Source organism: Astatotilapia calliptera, chromosome 13, assembly GCF_900246225.1.
Source record: "Astatotilapia calliptera chromosome 13, fAstCal1.2, whole genome shotgun sequence".
NCBI classification, from domain to species: domain Eukaryota; kingdom Metazoa; phylum Chordata; class Actinopteri; order Cichliformes; family Cichlidae; genus Astatotilapia; species Astatotilapia calliptera.
This window is the reverse complement of record NC_039314.1, coordinates 30,458,635-30,479,060: the sequence shown is the minus strand read 5'-3', so window position 1 is coordinate 30,479,060 and position 20,426 is coordinate 30,458,635. Positions and strand designations below refer to the sequence as shown.

Below are 20,426 nucleotides of genomic sequence, written 5' to 3'. Positions count from 1 at the left end.
ATACTGTGGAACCCCGGCTTACGAAGACCCCATTTAACGGAAAATTCAAGTTATGAAGGTACTTAACGGCAATATTTCTGCCTGTGTTACGGCAAAATGTATGGGCAGAAATCTGTGCCATCAGAAACTGAATTTGAATTAGTCTAATTTGAAATTGAATTTATGGTTTGAAAATGAATTGATTTGCTTTGAAACTGCATTTTATCCTTTAAAAATTCAGCTCTCGGATACTTTCAGTTTCACTTCTCACCATTCAGTTTCAGGTCTACAATTCAATTTCAGTTCCAAAATTCAGTTTTTTGGAACTTACATCCGGTTCCGGTTCAAGCGCAGATTAATAGAACTACGTTTTACTAGCGGACCGAAAGTGTTACTGACGGGAATCTACAGCGTCTTGAGCTGAATTAAGACTTCAGAAGTCATTCGTCATGTCGAATGACCAGCGGATAAACTCTCAGGTTGGTAATAAATGTACTACATGTATAAGAACAAGCGTCATGTTAACAAATGATAGCCGTAAGGTAACTTTTATGCTTATTGTAGCTGCTAGCTAAAAACGCTAATTTAGCGTAGTTTGCCCTGAATTCAGCTTTGACAACAAATATGATCGACTGTTTCTAGTAGAATTCCAGAGTTGTCATCTTGGACCCTCTCAGAGTACCCCCTCTGTATGCTTGCAGAGACCCCTACAGTAGGGAAACATGCAAAACGGTGTCCAAACCTTTGTGTTTTAGCTTTATTTATGTCTTACACAGCATCCCAACTCTTTAGCTAACTTAATAACTTTAGCTAAAGTGAATAGTTAGTCTAATTCATTAGTGCAGCATTACTGGATCACCTCTGTTTGAAGTGATATAATATGATATAAATCTATCTCTGCCCTGCCCGTCGGCCTATCGTAGGAAGGAAAAATATATGTCAATGCTTTTGCATTCTTTCGGAAATGTAGCTGGGTAATTATGTCATTGGCATTGGTGAGCCACTGTCAATATGTGACATATTGAAATCACGTTTGAATTTGCGCTTGTTTTTTTGCTTTCACTTTGCAATCGTGCGAACTGTGTATAGAGAGCGACAGCACTGATCTGTGAGTGATGATAATTTGTGCACCAATTCCTCTGACATCGTCTTATTAATCGTTAGCTTACTATGCAAACATGACAAGTGAAATCTCCCGCAGCAAGCTTAAACATGTGAGAGGTTGATCGCGCAGAGACTCGCTGAGCTTATGTGAGTGTGTGTGTAAAAGCAGCAGGATATATATTTGACTACGATGACCTGGATGACTGAGAACCTTCACAGACAGATATATATTTTAGTTCTGCTGAGCCAAATAAGACAGGTCAGGGTGAAGAAGTGACAGCCAAAGAAAAGCTTACCACAAAACGGAGAAGTTATGACAAATCAGACTATAAGGCAAAAAGAAAGTGCAGCTTTATGGTTTCATGGACAAAAGAATTTCTGTGGCTGCAACATGACGAGCTAAATAACCAGGGCTGCACATAAGTGGTCCGCAGGTGCGCATTCGCAGTCAAAATAAAGAACACGCACAAGGGTTAGGGTTAAATTTAAAAACTGTACTTTTGAGTTAAAATATATATTTATAATTTTAATAAATGACAAATTAAAAATGCATGAACATTTTTTTGTATCGAAAAAAATATCGAACCGTGACACCAAAGTATCGAACCGAACCGAACCGTGAATTTTGTGTATCGTTGCACCCCTAATATGTATGTGTGTGCGTGTGTGTGTGTGTATATGTGTGTATATATATATATATATATATACATATATATACGTGTATATATATACGTATATATATATATATATATATATATATATATATATATATATATATATATATATATATATATATATATATATATATATGTGTATATATATATATATATGTACATATATATATATATGTATATATATATGTACATATATATATACATATATATATATATATGTACATATATATACATATTGTCAAAGTAAAACAGGAAACCCAACACAGAGATGCGGACTTGACAGGGAGACATGACTGAGGGAGGGAGTAGCACCGATCTGTCACCTTAAGAAGTGACACCCAGGCAGAGAGGAGCGCCAAGTCCCACGGTCGTGTCTGAAGATTGCTTACAAGGACTCTCTGTCAGGTTTACCGACAGGCAGAAAAACAGGACTCAGTCACAAAGACAGTGAGTTTATTTACAGGTGAGCAAGACGCAATAATAGTACCCAAACATGATGTCCACAGCGGTGTTAATCCCAGCTCCCAGTGCAGCAATCCAACACCCAGCCTCTCTCCACAGCGTCTCCCGAAATGTTTCCAAAACTGCTCCACAGGTTTCCTGGACAGATAGGCGAACACAGGCAAGTATCCTCCAAAAACTAAACTGTCTTTAAGTCACAGCCCAGAGACCATCCTGGTCTGTTTACACCACAGGTGTCAAACTCCAGGCCTCGAGGGCCGGTGTCCTGCAGGTTTCAGATGCATCCTTGATCCAACACAGCTGATTTAAATGGCTAAATGACCTCCTCAACATGTCTTGCAGTTCTCCAGAGGCCTGCTAGTGAACTAATCATTTGATTCAGGTGTGTTGACCCAGGGTGTTATCTAAAACGTGCAGGACACCGGCCCTCGAGGCCTGGAGCTCGATACCCCTTGTATACACAGAGCGGTGCAGCACCAAAGCCAGGAAGATCCCTCCCAGCCCGACAAGACTCTCCTCACTGTTGGGGTCACGGAAGCGCCTCCGCTCCCAAAAGGCCGACACAGAGACACCGAGGAGGAGCTTCTCCCCCAGGCTTTAGGGCCCTGAACCAGGCGTAGGACTGGACTCTCTACACACCACCTCACATGAATTTAATAACAAAATAAAGCACTTCAGTAATGCACCCGCAGCTGTTTTCAACTGTTTGCTGTCAAAGTAGCACATCTTTTTAATTTTAGGTTCTTCTTGTATTTTTAACGGTCAGAATTGCACAGCAATAAGCATTTCACTGCATGTCGTACTGTGTGTGATTGTGTATGTGACAAATGAAATGTGACATAGACAGAGGAGGGAGGGGTAGAAATGGCAGGTCAGAGGGACCACGACTTCTCACAGGCTGCTCAGCAGATCCAGCTGCAGGGCGAAGACCACACGCAGTGTTTTAATGTAACTATGAATCTCCTAAGTACAAATATTACAACCTTCCTACAAGGTGACCAGTTGGACCCTCACAAACCTCTCCATTGCTTATTGGACTAGAATAACACAGAGTAGCTGAAACTGGCTGCAAACCTGTTGTGCCTCCTACATGGCAGTTGTTTTGGGATCTGTGACTAATACCTTGCCTCTCTGCCAAACAAGAACATTTACGAAGTGTCATGTCTTAGTGCGGAGGTCAAACACGGTGGGGCCAACAACAGTGGTTGAATATGCATTAGACAAATATCTGAAATATGCTGTTTTGTGAAGTAATCACAAAACTCAATACAAATGGCAGTACTGCACCTCTGGACTGTGTGGTTTAATTTTCCAACCAGGCCATTTGTTTCGGGATAAGAGGGCGAGGTGTCAGAAACTGCCTCCAAAACCAGCTCGCCTGACGGTAAAGAGACGCCAAGTCACGTCTGCAGGTGATCAAACATCTGCCAGAATAAACACGACCTTCACAGACACCAGGACACTCGGACCGGCTGCTCACCTGCACATCACCTTCCTGCTTCAGCTTCTTCTTGTTGTCTGAAAGCAGTTTGAGATCATCTCCTTTGGTTTCCTCTGACACAAACATCTATTTTTTATATTTTTAAATATTTAAACATTTTTATTTTTCTATATTTTCATTTTTAAAGTGTACCTGAGCAGCTGCAGTTGCACAGTCTGACCACTGGAGAGCTCTGCTCTCTTCCTCTTGTGTTCACTGTGAGCAGCTCAAAGTCCTGCTGGATGTCTACTGCCCTGCAGTGGCCGCTTCATTTGAACATCTGGATCAGGTTTAATAAACTAAGAACTTCCAGAAATGCCAAGGAGAACTCGGTGGGCTCTGAGCATGCTCACAGCGAGTTTTCAGTGATTCACCATGGCAACAGGTAAACACAGAGCAGAACGCCCATTTTAATCTGGAGGAACGTGACTGTGAGTCATCTCGCTCCCTCATAATGCAGAATAAACCGACCTGCAGCTGGTGGAGTCGTGACAGAGCTTAGATCACGCACGTTATTGATTTACAATCAACTCAAACTGACCTCAGGTGCAGGTCAGAGGTCAGCCTGAACAGAACCCTGAGAAACCTGAGCGAGATGGTCTGCTGGGGGGGAGGTACTCCTCGCCAATTGGAGTAGGTGTCTCCTCTGAGAGGAGCTCGAGCTGCTGAAGCCGAGGCAGGTGTGAGCACGTCTGATGTTGAAGGTGAGCTGCCCAGACCATTACGAAGGTCACCACAGGTAACAGGAAGGGTTTCTCAGCTTTGATGCTGAGGTGGAGTCTGCTGGGTTACACCCACACCTGCTTCTCTATCAGACTCAGGAGAAGTTCAGGGACAATCCGAGCGTTTCCAGCACGAAGGAGCTCCACAACACTCTGAGATCGTCACACTGACATCTGGATCCACAACCAGGAACTCCTGGATCTTTCTTTAAGAGTAGGCCAGACCCTAATTTATAGCTGGGTTCAAATATCTCTGTTTTATTTTAGGTCTCGTCTAAAACTGAGAAGCACATGAAGCTAGTACACATTCACTCTCAGAGACGCAAAGCACTCGCAGAAATCAAATATCAATAATAAATGCATATGATTATTTTTATAAACAGTGATGATGATGAGATACATAACCAGGTTTCTGGTGCAGCACAGCTACGTGCACACTCACTAAAGGTGGTAACTGTAAATAACCAGCCCCCCAGGTGCTCACTGACCTTGCACATCCTTGTGAAGGACGGTATATATCTCTTAAGTTTTACAGACATCCCAGTTCCTGTACATGACCCCGTCACAGCCATCATCCTGCTTGTTTTATTTAAATCAGTTCACTCACTGCATATAATGTTTTCTGTCCTTCTGCACAGTCGAGGAGCGTGTCAGGACACCTTTGTAAAATAAAGGACTTTTTATATCGAGCTTGTGGTGCAGCGTATACTCAAAGCAAATACGTTTCTGTGAACGCGTCCTCCAAAAACATGAAGCAATGACGAGCTGTCCCGATGAGTCCCGCGGAGTCTGCGGAGCAGGCAGTGGGATTTCCAGGTTCCATTGTGACATTGAAGCTTTCGACTGTGTTTTGGGAAGTCAGCGCGATCAGAGCCGACTGACCCAGCTGCAAAAATTTTACCATTTCAATCTCATTGGATATTCAGTTCTGGATATTCAGTTGGTGCCAAATGCAGCGATCTGACTGGCCAGATGTTTTTGTATACTTGTTTTGGGTCTGAACAAACTGATCGAGAGCAGACAGAAATGATTAACACTGTCCTGTCACTGTGTGACGAGCGTCAGACCGAAGCAGAACCTGGGGAACGCTCACCCGACGAGCTCTGATGATGTCACCGAGCCGTTGTTCCAGGTGTTCATGAAGAAGATCCAGATCAGCAGGTGAAAGGTCAGACCTTCAGGAAGTCCTCTCCTAGTGTTGACATCAGATCAGTGATCGCCGACTGTTGCGTTGGCTGCAGCTCGGGTGGTGGAGCAGGTCACCTGCTAAGTGGAAGGTTGGTGGTTTGATCCCCACCTGCACGCTGGTGTGAATGAGCGAGTGCTCAGCGCTATAGAACAGCCGGTCAGTTTACCAAAGCTTTATCCTGATGAGCCGTGGTTACCATGGTAACGGTGACAGGTGAGTTTATTTAAACACTCAGGAAGGTTCTTTCAAAGGTTTATTACAAAACGCAAGACAAACATGTCAACTGGTTTATTCTATCAGCAAACACGACACAATGAACGACCTATCAGCAGGCGGCGCTGCAAACCCAACAAACCAACACAACATGGATCTAAGAGCACCGCGGACAGAGGAAAACGGCGGCTTCAAGCCCCAAAACAAACCAGAACATGGAGGCGGACGGGGCGGGGGAGGAGCCTTGTTTTCTACAGAACGCCACCGCCGCCTGCACACACTCATAAATAGATCAGAATTAAATTAAATCCAATCGATTCAAACAGTAAAAGTCTCAAAGTGTCAATAAGCAGGAAACAGAATGTGTGTGGGGGGGGGGGGGGGGGTCAGGCGCACTCCACAGGCTTTTATTTTGGAGAGTCCATCAGAATCCTGATTAATAAAACAAACATCTGCAGGATTTTTTTTTTTTTTTTTTAAAGCATCTTAGATCGATCAGTCCGATCAGTCCCACTGATCACCGAGTCTCAGATTCACCAGTAAGTTTGGGAAATTTTTTTTTTTTTTTTACACTCAAACTCTTTCTCCTTTTCCTAATCAGACCAATCCGCCTACTTCCGATCAGACCGGATGCTCTGATCAGTCCACCTCAGATCGGACTGATCTGATCAATGAACCACATCGGTAAGACGTCAACTCAAGTCCAAAATCAGAAATACAAACCAGCCCAACCGGACGTCTCCTCCGATTGGTCACAGGGACTCTCCTCCGGCTGAGCGAACCAGATTTGACCAACAGCTTCAGACCGTCAGTGACACTAAAGCAGATGGTTGTTTCAGATACTCTGAGCAATCAAAGACTGATCGGATTGATCAGTTCGAGCGCCGACCAACAAAAACTCTCAACCTTCACATTCGTTCATTATTCTTCCATATCTGAATTTTAGTTTTTGGATTTTGCCTCTGCACACCTGAGATCAGCAGAGGTCACCTGACCATCAGCCTCAGAGTTCAGGTGACCTGCTCCGAGCACGCTCTGGCGGCCAAAACGCTTCGTGTTCAGACGTGGTTCCGATCTTCAGGCGCTCTGGGCAGAGCTGAAACCTGAGATCTGATCTTTGACGTCTGCGCAAGGTTAAGAATCGTTTCTCTGCTTCCAATCAACTGCTCTCAATCTCTGAGTTCAGGTCGAGAATGTGGACAGGTCCGTCTGAGTGTGCAGGTCTGATTTTACTTGAAGCATCTTGGAGGATCACCATCTGCGTTTATGTGTCACCAACTTCCTGAAAACAGCTGACTGGGTGGAAGTCAGGAACAAACCAAACTGATTTGGAGACTTTTACTTTGAAAACCATTTCCTGGTGTTGATGATGAAGATGAAGCTACAGGATAGCGATGGGCAGGGCTACTTCAAATTGTTTGTGGTAAAGTTTAAATATGGGTTCTATATTACATCAAATTCACAAATAAGTAGTACAGTCTGACCTTCGACCTCTGATACCAGCAAACATGACTGACCAGTTGGGGGTTACGTGCTAAAATGAAGGAAAAAAAAAAGTGTGGAAGGTGAAACGCAGCAGACCAATCAGAATGCAGCGCTAGGAAGAACCTCAGCCAATCAGGTTACTCAAAGGGGATTGGGTGGGGCTGTCTGACAGTAAGAGAACAACGATGGAGATGAACAGAGGCAGAAAATGCATCAGAGGAGACGCAGGAAGTAAGCGAGGAGTTGATTACCGATTAATCCAAGCTCCAATATTATGATCGGAAGAGAAAAATAATCATTGATTATTCAATCGGCTTAAGATCAATTTAGAAAACTTCTGATCGGACGAACCACCTTCACTGATCAATAATCTGTTTGTTGGCCGTGTGTGGAGATCAAAGGTGGTGAATACAGTCTGATGGACGACCAAAACAACCGATCGGCTCTGATTGATCAGAATGATTGATCACTAACAGTTTGGAAATTGAACCTGCAGGTATGATTATGTCAGGACTCCCATGCTGCTCTGCATGACTCTAGCCTCTCTGCTCCAGGTGGCCTATAGGAAACAGGACTGTGGAGTAGGCAGGATGAAGAGTCTGCTTGACTGCGGACAGACAGGTGCAGGGGGCGGGGCAGGGGCGGGGCAGGTGAATCTAATCCATTTGTAAGAGCGTTTAGCTAACGGTCGGTTTTGACCATATATGGATATGTGTGCCGGCGGAGGGCCTCCCACCGTGCGGCCACAAGTGGATAACCTGCTGCTATCTACACCAGAGAAGAACCAACAGTTCGTGAAACCCAGACAACCAGAATCTGTCCCAACGGGTCCAGAACTGGAGGAGAACTGGTCCAGAACGCTTCCAATCAGAACCTTCCAGAACTGGTCCCGGACCAACACCTTCACTCTGAGTCGGACTCGAGCGGCGCCGTCTCATCCAGTACGGGCCTCTTCCGGCGCTTGGCAGCGGCAGCGCGGGCACGCTGCTCTTCCTCCATGTGGGCCTTCTTGTGGCGCGAGAAGCTGGATGAGTGCATGAAGGTCTTGTTGCACGCTGCGCACGTGTACGTCTTGTTCTTGGCGGGGAGCCCAGTCTTCGGGTGCTGCTGAAGCTTCCCGCGCCCGTCGCCGTCAGCCGCCCGGTGGGTCAGTTGGTGTCGTGCCAGGCTGGAGGCATGGCTGAACTGCTTCCCGCACTGGCCACAGACATGGCGCCCTCCGCCTGGGGCGTCCTCATCCTCGGAAGAGGTCTGGCCCCGCTTGGCGGCCCGTCCGGCCCGGCGGCGGCGGTTCTTCTTGCACAGTGTGTAGAAGTTGGGTTTGTCGCGGGAGCAGAGCTTGAGGCGGATCTTAAGGTCAGACGAGGTCTCGACGAGGTTCTCCTTGCCCGGCGTGTAGTTGTCCAGCAGCTCCTTCACGTGCGTCACCTGATGCTTCGACAGCTGCGTGGACGTCCGGAACGTCATGTCACACTGTGGGCAGGCGTAGAACTTATCTCCACCCTGGATGACGGCAGTCGCCACGTGCTGCTGCCGCTTGGTCTTCCGGTTCTTGGCACCGGCCTTCAGTGAGTGCCGCAGGGCTGCCACATTTGCACCAATGGCGGCGTCCTTTGGGATGCCTTTGCCCTTCTTGTGGATGAGGCGGTGGCGAGACAGGCTGGAACTGTGGTTGAACTCCTTTCCACAGATGTTGCAGGGGTGGATCCTCCGCTTCCCGTGCAGCCGCAGGTGGCTGCCCAGCATCCTGTCAGAGAACGGAAAACAGGAAGTGACATCACACAAGAGAACAGGAAAACACGTCAAGCTCGGAGAGACCGGAGACAAACCTGCTTCCTTTGAAGCTCATGCCGCAGTGGGGGCAGGTGTAGCGTGCGTCCTGGTGCGTCGGCTCCAGTGCTCGCTTGGCGAGGGGTGCGGCTCCCGAGCTCTTGCCCGTGTGCGTCTGCTGGTGGCGATACAGGCTGGAGGCGTGGCTGTAGCACTTCCCACAGTAGCTGCAGCGGAACTGCCGCTCATCGGGCTCATAGTTGTCCTGGTCCGAATCGGCCTCGCCATCCAACTGGCTGCTGCCCGCCTCCACCAGCACCTCGTGCTCCTCCACACCCTCGTCCTCCTCGTCAGAGTCCGTCTTTATTTCCACGCTCTGCTCCGTCACCTCACAAGGGTACACCTCCTCATACGGGGCAAAAAACGCCTCATCCGCCTCGATCTTCAGCTGGTCGGCGGTCAGGTCCGACGGGTCGTCCGAGTCCTTCTTCACGCAGGAAATGGTGAACTTTGAGCCAACCTCTGCCCACTTCACTACGTACTCGATGGGCTGCGTGTCCAACTCCACCGTAATGAAGTCAGCACCCAGGGCGTCAGGCTCCGACACTGCCAGCTCCGCCTCCGAGTCCTCCATCATGAACAAGCGAACCCGGAGCGAAGAGGTGAAGAAGAACTTCTGAGGAGCAGCTGCAGATCTGAAAGGGGCAGGGAAAATGGATTAGTGAAGCTGCAAAGTGATTGGTTAAATAAACACCTGAGTACGACGACCTGACTATCGCCACACTTAGTTTATGAGATTAATTTGGTTTAAATGTTTTTATTATGTGTAACACATTTATTTATACATTACATCTTATGTGTAATGTATAAATAAATGTATTCATTTATCTTGTATTTATTATTTTATTTCTCTTCAAGGCCTCAAGAGGGCAGTAAAACAGCAAGGCGCCACGTTCACATCACTGAAACTAGAAAAGCGAGCTGCTGACTGGGAGACGGTGGACGTAAGGAGTGTGGACTGGAAGTCAGAAGCTGCACGCGAAGCAGGAATCTGCAAACATGGAGCTGAACGCATAAATTATCCACAAAAATAAGGCACGGTGTTAACTCTGCACATCTGTACAGGTACAGATCGGCTCTCCAACAGCATTCAATTTGAAGCTAAACCACAGCCCACCAATGAGAACTTCCACCAATCAGATCACTCAGAGAGCGGTCAGTCACATCTGACAGAAACAACAAGAAACAGGAAGAGATTCAAAGGAGTCGATTATCGATGAATGGATGCGCCAGTGATCAATAACATGGACATCAGACGATTGAGTAAAAAACCACCAAACGCGCTAAACCAAGAAACAAGTCATCTGTTCCTGTTCCCTCATCCTAAGGTCAGGTTCTCGTGTTCTTCTTCTTCAGCATAAAATCCTTTGTTAACGAGCGGCGTCACGGTGAGGTGACATTGGAAGACAAGCAGGAGTTACCCAGAGCTGCACAGATGTCATTGGACCTTAAATTAGACAACTTTTAATTGGAATTGGAGTTTAGGATCCTAAAACCTGTACCTGCAGACCCAGGGGAGGGAGGGAGGGGGGGGGGGGGGGTGTCAACAGGTGCGCCTCAGGTGTCTGTCACCTCCGCGCACGCACGCACACAGTGTGACGTCTTTTGTTCCTAATTTGACTTTCAGTTTCAGCCTAACGACAGATAGGGTTAGCCCTTCGTGACGTTACTGTAAATAACAAATGACCTCTGAACCTGCCTCGGCATCCTAAACTCCAGCCTGGGAGTGTCAGTGGGTCACGTGGCCACCGCCGGTTTGACCTGACAACTTAAACCCGGCGGCCGTTCCGCTTTAACGCGGAATTCCGCCGCGCCGAACTCCGTTCACAATTCCGCGGTTTTAAGGTCGCGCAGCGCGCCGCGACCTGAGCAAAGGCGCCAGGCGAATTTTTCCACCGAAAACGCTTCTTCAATCAACGAAACATCGATTATACGTGGAATAAAACCGTTAACGTTTCTTTCACATTACATATGAGCAGACATATGAGCCATTTTCAGCAATCCCAGCGGTTATTTCCCAGTAGCAGCCCGCGGAGGGCGGCTGCCAGCAGGGCATCCATTATTAAAGACACCCGGTTCATCAGCACTTACAGCTTATTGTTCAGTTATCCAAATGCCGAATTTGATCAAACACCGACTAAAATGCAGAAAATTTTTTAAGTGATAAAAAAAAAAACATTTTCTCTACGTCGCACCTCGAGTGGTTGAAAAATCGACGGTTTTCTGAGTGGAGTTCCGGTTCGGTCAGGCTCGCTGTCACTGATGAGGAAGCAGGAGGATTTTATCCGCTGTCAAAATAAGAGAGCGGGATAAACGACACGGAGCCGCCGGTAAAAGGGACCGGAATCCGGTAACTCACCGAGCTTTGGCTACAGGAGAGCGACGTTAAACGTCGGAATCACCGGGGGAAACGGCCACAATAAACAGGAAGCAGCCTCCGAGCTCACAGAGCATTGTGGGAAAGGATTAAATGGTTGGAAGAAACGGAAGTACGGCGGATTGTCCTTCAAAATAAGAGCGTAGTGAAACAAAGCCAAATAATAAAAACACCAAAAAATCATAAAAACAATTACAAAATTAAAATAAACATAAATAACACGAATAAAATTATAAGGTATAATGTAATATAAGATATAAAATGTTAAATACAACAAAAAACAACAATTTTCAATATAAAATTCTAAGCTGAGAAGTTAATAATGGCCTGTAAGTCATGATTCTGAAAAACCTTAAAGCTACAGATAAAACATAAAGTCTAGCAATAATAGGAGTTATTAATAACACAAAATTTCATTTTTTTTTAAATAGATCTCTGAACAATTTTATTTTGAAAATTCCAAACTAAACCGGCTTCACTATTGTATTTTGACATATTTTAGTCACAAACAACCTGAAAATATATGATAATGATAACAATAATTATTATTATTATTACCGTTATGTTCTGTCAGAAGCTGCTGATCAATTAGTGATCAATCACACTGATCAACCGCTGCAGCATCTGTGACCTCAGGCCTGCATTATCATCTTCAGAATTACGTTAAAATGATGACATCATCATCATAATCACCGTGAGGCAGGGGAGGATGAAGATAAGGTCCTGAGAAGGAGGAGGATGAAGGAGGGCTGAGAGCAGGAGAAGAGCCCGCGGTGCCACTCCTCTCCCCCCTCCTCCTCCTCCCGGACCCTCGGCCTCTCTCGGTCGGGGATTCGGGCCGTTTCCGGCCCGCGTGCCGCCGCCGGCCTCCCGCTGAGCCCCGGTTCATTTATGGACCGCCTGTGTGACAAACCGCGCGCGACGTGTCTGTGTTTTCCCGCCTTAGCTCACGGTTCCGTTCGTCACAAGCACTTACGTGAGACACCCAAGCGGTGCTGCTGCTCCCGGGTCGGTTCGGCTCGGTTCGGGTGTGAGTCGCTGCCGTGACCGCGCCTCTGTCACATCCAGCTGAGAGCGGCGGCGGCGCGGCGGCGGGGCGGAGCGTGCCCGGCCGCACTCAATGAGCGGCGGCGGCGCACAGGCGGCAGAGCCACAGCACACACTACGGCCTCTGATTGGTGGAGCTCCTGCGCAGCCTCTTTCTGATTGGACCGCGGAATGAAAGTCCACAAATGTCGCGAGATGTCGTAAAGCACTGAAAAGCCCGTTTGTGACGTAAAAATTTATTTATTTATTCTGAAATTTCAGTCGCTCTCTGGTGAGCTCCAATGATCAATGAGTGTGAGTGCAGCAGAAAAAAGGCCCTGCAGAACTCCGTGAGAAAATCCTCAGTTTTAGTGAATCTTCCTCGGATATCTGCTCCGCTGGACTGGAAATCAAAGCTGTACATGTGGACCATCTCTAGAGTCCCCCCCTATAATTTGGCACTTTAACCAGCTAATAATTCATATATTGTTCATATGTATATAATGCTGCAGAACCCCTGTGGTTTCCCCATATGTCGGCACTGAGTAGCAGATGCTCTGTGTGTAACCCCTAACCCTGTCTCATTGTGTGTGTGTGTGTGTGTAGTGACACTGAAAGGCCTTCTATTCTTCTAAACAATAAACCTGATTAATCTCGGCTTCAGATGAGCGCCCAGGAGCACCTCGGCAACAGAATAAACATAAACATAAGATTTGTCTTGTATCTTGCCCCTCACTCCCAACCCGTCGCAGCAGAACCAGGCCCAGAGTTTTCCCCCTGTTAAAAGGGAGTTTTTCTTTCCCGCTGTCGCCACAGTGCTTGCTAATAGGAGGGTTGTTTGGTTGTCGGGGTTATCTCTGTTTTCTCTGTATTATTGTAGGGGCTTTACCCTACAGTATAAAGCGCCTTAAGCCAACTGTTGTTATGATACCGCAAGACCCTACAGCGGATAGTGGGAACAGCAGAGAAGATCATCGGGGTCTCTCTACCCTCTATTGAGGACATCTACACCACACGCTGCATTCGCAAAGCCACCAGCATTGTGGCTGATCGGACACACCCCTCTCACACACTCTTTACACTCCTGCCATCTGGAAAAAGGTACCGAAGCATTCGGGCACGCACATCCAGACTGTGCAACAGCTTTTTTCCACAAGCCATCCGTCTCCTCAGCAAAAAGGGACTGACTGATAAACACGCACACACACACACATACACTAACATTATCACTCAGCTTAACTCAAATACCTCAAAACATTGAGACTGGACTGACTAACCAACACAAGCGCAAACACACTGACCTACACCACCAAACCATCGCACACACCAACCTGTAAATGCTCTTTTGCACAATATTATTACTAGATATATTATATATTATTATTTTTTTTGCACTAACTTGTCTTGTAGCACCTTGGTTCCTGGAGGAATGTTGTTTCGCCTCACTGTGTATTTTTAAACTGTATATGGTTGAAGTGACAATAAAGTTGAACTTGAACTTGAACTTGAACTTGAACTTGATTTGGCGGTATGTAAATAAAAATGAATTCAGTTATAACTGAAGTTGAATAAAATCGGTCATATTGTGAATGAATTTTGGTGTCAGATCCAGCTCACAGGTTCTTCCAGCTGAGATAAAAACAACCAGTGAAAAGGTTTTTATTTTGTTTTATTCTGTAAATGAGTGTTAGTGAGGCAGTCCATGTTTAACACGTTTTCAATTTTAACTGTCCTAACTTTATGTCTGTGAAGGTTCTCAGTCATCCAGGTCATCGTAGTCAAAGGAGCTTGCAAAGAAAAGCGTCTGGATTTCTTTAAGTTACTTGAAGACGTTTCACCTCTCATCCGAGAAGCTTCTTCAGTTCTAAGGTCAAATGGTGGAGAGTCCCAGATATAAACCTAGTGGGAGTTTCCCCCCACAGAGGGACAAAAGGACCCCTGATGATCCTCTAATCGCCTGAGCCAAGGTGTGAAACTGGGCGTGGGTCCCAATCAGCCAGAGTTTCGGGTGAGCTCATTGTGAAACCTGGCCCCACCTTATCATGTGATGTCCTGAGGTCAGATGGTCCAGGATGTGAGTGGGCGTTAAGGCGTCTGGGAAGGGATCTCAAAACTGGATTATAGATGGCAGAGAGTTGGTGTCGTAAACCCCCGCCTCTGTTCAAAGATGGTCGCTCACAGTGGACATAGATGCTTCTTTCACTCCTCTTTCAAACCATCTGTCCTCTCTGTCCAAAATGTGAACATTGGCATCCTCGAATGAGTGACCTTTGACCTTTAGATGCAGATGGACTGCTGAGTCTTGTCCTGTGGAGGTGGCTCTTCTATGTTGTGCCATGCGCTTGTGAAGTGGCTGTTTGGTCTCTCCGATGTAGAGGTCTGAGCATTCCTCGCTGCACTGTACAGCATACACCACATTGTTAAGTTTGTGTTTTGGCGTTTTGTCTTTCGGGTGAACCAGTTTCTGTCTGAGTGTGTTGCTGGGTCTGAAATACACCGGGATGTCATGCTTGGAGAAAACTCTCCTGAGTTTCTCTGATACACCGGCTACATAGGGGATGACAATGTTGTCTCTTGTCCTAACTTTAATTAAATGTCCATCCATCCATTCTCTTCCACTTGTCTTTATCAGGGTGGAGGGGGTGGAGGTGGGGCTGGAACCTATGCCAGCTACCGTAAGGCAAAACGTGAGGTACACCCTGGACAATTCACTAGCCTGACACAGGGCTAATCCATTATTATTTACACAAATAAAATAAAAAAGTAAGCACCCTAATCCAGCGGCTCTGCTGCAGGATCCAGAGTTACTCTGCAAATTTACCTCATGAGTTAAACTGCAGGTCTGAGGTCAGAGTCCCGCATGACCCTCAGGATCAGGGCGAGGGACACAGTGTGACATCACCAGAGGCAGGAATTAACAAAGCACAAATACTTCATTTCAGTAATTAAGCAGAATTTGAAGTATTTTCACGGACTTCATGTGACTGCGGTACTTCAGGATCTAACTAGCACTACAGAAGACAAGCAGAGAGTGATGTTTTAAGTGTCAGGTAATTTGAAATGCAGCGTTTCTGTCAGCTCAACAAACATCACCAAACCAACTGTGTGTGCAGTTTGTCTCACAGTGTGCTGCAGCTGTAGGTCCAGCTGCTGTATTTGACAGGGACAGAAAAGACACAGAGCTACGTTCACTCAGAGATGGAGACAGATAAGAAAGGAGGACAGGAGAGGAGAAAGAGAGCTTAGAGTTAAAGGAAGGATGCTCATTTAAAGCTTGCGTGGAAGTCCTCATGGTTTTAAATCTGTAGCGTCACATTATGTTTGTTCATAAAGCTGCTGCTAATCAAACTGAGGCAGACTGTGTTATTTAAAGGCTGCAGGTTAGTGCAGGGTAAACAGGTGAGTTTGCTGCACTGTGATGGGTTTAAAGTAAAGAACAGTGCGTGATGGTGCACAGTGGCTGTGGGTTCATGGTCACAGCTAGCTTACATCAAGTGTAGCAGAGACTCACTGACTGAATTCCACCTTCATACCAACGGTACACGGTCTAGTATAAAGACAGTGTAAAGTTGTGTAAATCCACAAAGAGCAGCAGGTCAGCTGATCACAGCCTGTGCTGGGTCTCACATTAGAAGTTATCGTGATTTACTTTGCTCACACTGAGCCATTTAGGCTGAAATAAAGTATTGCCATAGATTGATATTACTTTATTATAGTAAAGTAGCACAAGGTTTAGTTAGTTTTGCTCAAAAATAGCTGTTAGAAACATGCTTCAGGGATCTCACTCTGACTGAGGACATTTCAGAGCTGGTACTTTTTAACTTTTACTTGACTAAAGAAGTTGAATGAGTACTTCAGGTTTTACCAGAGTATCTTTAAAATTAGTATTGGTGTAACTGGGTCATAAATTACATATTGTTATAATTACACAAATTTTATTTGCCAGTTTATATCTGACTTTTAGGACCTTCAAGCCTGTAGTTATGTTCATTATCAGTTGGAGCCCCTCCTCATCCTTCTTCTTCTTCTTTGGTGCAACCCTATAAATACAGTGTACCCCTTTGGCCTATCTACAATTCCCCCATCGGAGAGGTTGATGTCATTTCTTTCCCAACACTGTACAACACACATATAATGTATATTTAGCCACACTGATGTTTCTGTTTTTAGTTCAGATATTGTCATCATTGTGGATGTTTTTGCTAGATGCTGTAAATGTGTAGTACATGTGTGCCACATATGTGTTATAGGCAGGAACACAACGGTTACATCAGTACTTCTGCTTAAGTACAGAGTCTGCTGTGACGTAAGACTCCAGGAAGTGAACACCTGCAGGGAGAAGGATGTTTGTATTGTGTTCTCTGAGCTCACGTGCTTTCTTCTGTTATTGGGCTGCACTTCCATTCTTCATACCTCAACTTTTTAAGTGGATCTATTTTGTTTTTTATTATTCTTATCACTTAGGACCCAAACTGAAACCACAATGTCAAAAACTGCTGAAAAAAGCCATGTTTGAAGACCATAGTTGTGACAGGTCAGGACTAAGCTCTCTTCGAACGGGCAATGAAGAAGAATTCCCTCGTCTCTCAGTAGCTCCTTCCAAACCTCTGCTCTCTAAGAAGCCACTGCTGACCAGCATTAGTGCTAAAGCTAACAAGCTCTTCAGTTCTGATGACGCGGTCTCAGTGCTAGCCAATCTAATAACTTCCTGGAGTGACACAGAGACAATGATGGTGTGCGTGGATGTAGAAATCACAGGTATTGTGTTGAGAAGAGGATTAAATCCAATGAGCATGTCACTGCCTGATGTGTGAATCATGTAACAGAGCTTGAGAGATATGGCCGCTGGTGGACCTTTCTGCTAGGACCTGCTGTTAGCCCGCCACAGTTTTCCATTAGGTCATAGTACCTGGTAGTATGCACTTTTTCAGGACCTACCTAAGTGATCCAAGCGCGTACTAAAGTGTGACGTCATCAGACTGCATGCCACTGTTTGGCTGGTGGGTGGAGTCACTCGATGGGTCGTGAGGGACTTTCGTTCACGAAAATCAAAACCACCATTTTTGAAACCCAGCAGCAACAGAAAGGGCTAAAAAAGCAACGCTGTGGTCCCAAGAAGCGTGGCAAAAAGCCACAGATGGTATGGTGCTGAGTGTTTATTATTTTTTAGTTTTCCCAGGGATGTGTTTGTTCCTCTACTCCAGTTTGCAGTCTTCAAAAAATGCTCCCGTCCTGGGACAAAGTAAAAATGGTAGATTTCACTATATTTATATCTGGCACCAATTTTTCACACCAGCCTATTAATCAACCAAAGACCCAGACAGACTTTTAATTCATTTGAAAGCCTGATGCTTAGCCTCGTCCACCCCAGCTGTAAACTCAGAAACCAGTCTTACTTGTTATCATCTATCGTCCACCTGGGCCTTACACAGAGTTTCTGTCTGATTTCTCAGACTTTATATCTAATTTAGTTCTGAGCTCAGATAAAATAATTATTGTGGGTGATTTTAACATCCATGTAGATGCTAAGAATGACAGCCTCAACATGGCATTTACTCTGTTATTAGACTCAATTGGCTTCTCTCAAAATGTTAAAGAACAGAGGTAATGCTGAATAACTAGTTCATGCATTTATTACTTCCAGGCTGATAATTCATTATTATCAGGAAGTCCTAAAAACTCCCTGAAAAGCCTTCAGCTGATCCAAAATGCTGCAGCAAGAGTCCTGACAGGGACTAGAAAGAGAGAGCAGATTTCTCCTGTTTTGGCTTCCTGTTAAATCCAGAATTCAAAGTCCTGCTCCTCACATACAAGGTCTTAAATAATCAGGCCCCATCTTATCAGCCAAGATGGCGCCAGTGTTTTCGGCGAGCCATCTCCTCGAGCTCTGTCTACTGTTTGCTATCCTATTTTCTCAGTGTTATCCTGACGTCTTTGCGCTTCTTACCTATGATCGTCAAACTCTTTTGAATCTCTAGCCATTCACTCATCAAATGTCTGGTTTCAAGTGGCAATCAGGGAACTTTTTCTTGACCCCGACGGATATCTCTAATCATTTACGCCGCTTTCCAGCTACCCTTCCACCTAGGAAACGCCAAAGGAGACGGGGTAAACGGGGCGGTATTCGTGTTCGCCTCAAGGCTTACTTACACTCACTTGATGCGAGCAGCTATCACGTATTTATAAATACCCTATCTTCTTCTCATGCTCTCTGGGGCCGCTTCTGCTATAGATTGCCCTGTCATCGCTGGATAAGTCCTGTTGGACACTATGCTCACCTGGACTCCCCGGCCGAGTGCCCACCTGTTCGGAGCTGGGTGCGGCTCTCCAGAGGTGGTGCGAACTACAGCAATCTGCGCCTGCTGAGATCTGTTCCAGCTTTCAACAATCTGACTATACTCTGGATGGCTTTGCTAAATGTTAGATCGCTGGCAAACAAGACTTTTATTTTAAATTACTTTTTCCTCTCATCTGGGCTGGATTTTCTTTATCTGACGGAAACCTGGCTTCATCCTGAGGAATCTCCTGCTTTTTTGGAACTTCTTCCCCCAGGTTGTGCCTATGCTAGCTCCCCTAGGATCTCTGACAGGTGGAGGATTGTCTTCGATTTTTAAACACAAATTTCGATGCCGGGAACTACCACCCGTCTTTGACACCAGCTTCGAGGTGCAGCTACTGGAACTGAACTGTGCCCCCCCCAATTCTTTGTGCTGTGGTGTATCGACCCCCAAAATCTGTTAAGGATTCTATTTTTCAATTTGGTGATCTTCTAGGGAGCCTGGTTTTACGCTACGACCGTGTTTTAATTGTTGGTGATTTTAAGCACACTAACAAAGGATTTCCTTGCCCTTATTGACATTTTTAATCTTGCGCAGTGGGTAAGTGAACCAACACATTTAAAAGGTCATTCGCTTGATCTAGTTTTCTCTTATGATCTGGATATTCGTATAACGGATATCAGGGACTCTGGGATTTCTGATCATTCTGTGGTTATGTTTAATGTTACGCTACCAATGGTATTAACGTAGTACTGAGACAGCTTTGTTAAGAGTTTTTAATGATCTCCTTTTATCCACTGATTCAGGTTGCTCTGTGGTTTTAGTCTTACTGGATCTGACCTCTGCGTTTGACACAGTAGATCATAACATGCTATTATCAAGGCATCAAGTAGTTGGTCTTAAGGGCACAGCCTTATCATGGTTTAAATCTTATCCTTCAGAGAGGTCATTCTCTATCACTATGGGGCAATACTCCGCCTCCTCTGCTCCCTTTCTCTGTGGTGTGCCCCAGGGGTCTGTTTTGGCCCCTATGTTATTCTCTCTGTACATGTTGCCCTTGGGATCTATTTTCCAAAGATATAATATTTCTTTCCATTGTTATGCTGATGACATTCAAATTTATTTTCCTTTGAGTTTGCATGTCACAGATCCATCGCATACATTCTTTAACTGTCTTCATGATGTGAGAATCTGGCTGTGGTGGGAATAAGGCATGGCGGGACCACAGATCATCATTTAGAGCGATTTTATTCAAATCACATCACACCACAACACACACCAACCCCTGAGTCCCCGTGTTTTTAACTCAGCGGGAGAGATTAAGGATGCCGTGCAGGTGCGTCCGCCCTCCCTGCATGGCACCTGCAGACCACGCCCCACCACACTGGCCATCTCAAAACTCTCTTACCTTGAATGACAGTAAAACTGAAGTTATTGTCTTTGACAGCCATATCCCTTTGAACCAACTAACTGTTACCCTTGGCCCACTTGCTAGTTACCTCTCCCACATTGTAAGAGACCTTGGGGTACTCTTGGATAGCTCCTTCAAATTAGAGAAACAAGTATCTTCTGTGGTTAAATCCAGCTTCAATCAGATACGACAAATT

The 20,426-nt window shown here is 45.7% G+C and overlaps 1 protein-coding gene and 1 long non-coding RNA gene across 2 annotated transcripts; one reads left to right on the top strand and one right to left on the bottom strand.

Annotated features, from left to right (window-relative positions):
• The first annotated feature begins 426 nt into the window (after positions 1-426).
• LOC113035171 (uncharacterized) lies at positions 427-2,458 on the top strand. The gene is made up of 3 exons (XR_003274317.1): positions 427-458; positions 2,002-2,220; positions 2,319-2,458. It is a non-coding gene; the product is annotated as an uncharacterized LOC113035171 (long non-coding RNA).
• A 3,820-nt stretch (positions 2,459-6,278) lies between these two features.
• On the bottom strand, positions 6,279-20,270 carry LOC113035424 (zinc finger protein 485). Its single transcript, XM_026190977.1, has 4 exons — positions 20,228-20,270; positions 12,492-12,717; positions 9,138-9,773; positions 6,279-9,055 (listed from the first exon to the last, which is right to left on the bottom strand). The coding sequence occupies exons 1-4, from the start codon at positions 20,268-20,270 to the stop codon at positions 8,212-8,214; spliced, it is 1,749 nt and encodes a 582-aa protein (XP_026046762.1). The 3' UTR covers positions 6,279-8,211.
• Between the last annotated feature and the right edge of the window lie 156 nt (positions 20,271-20,426).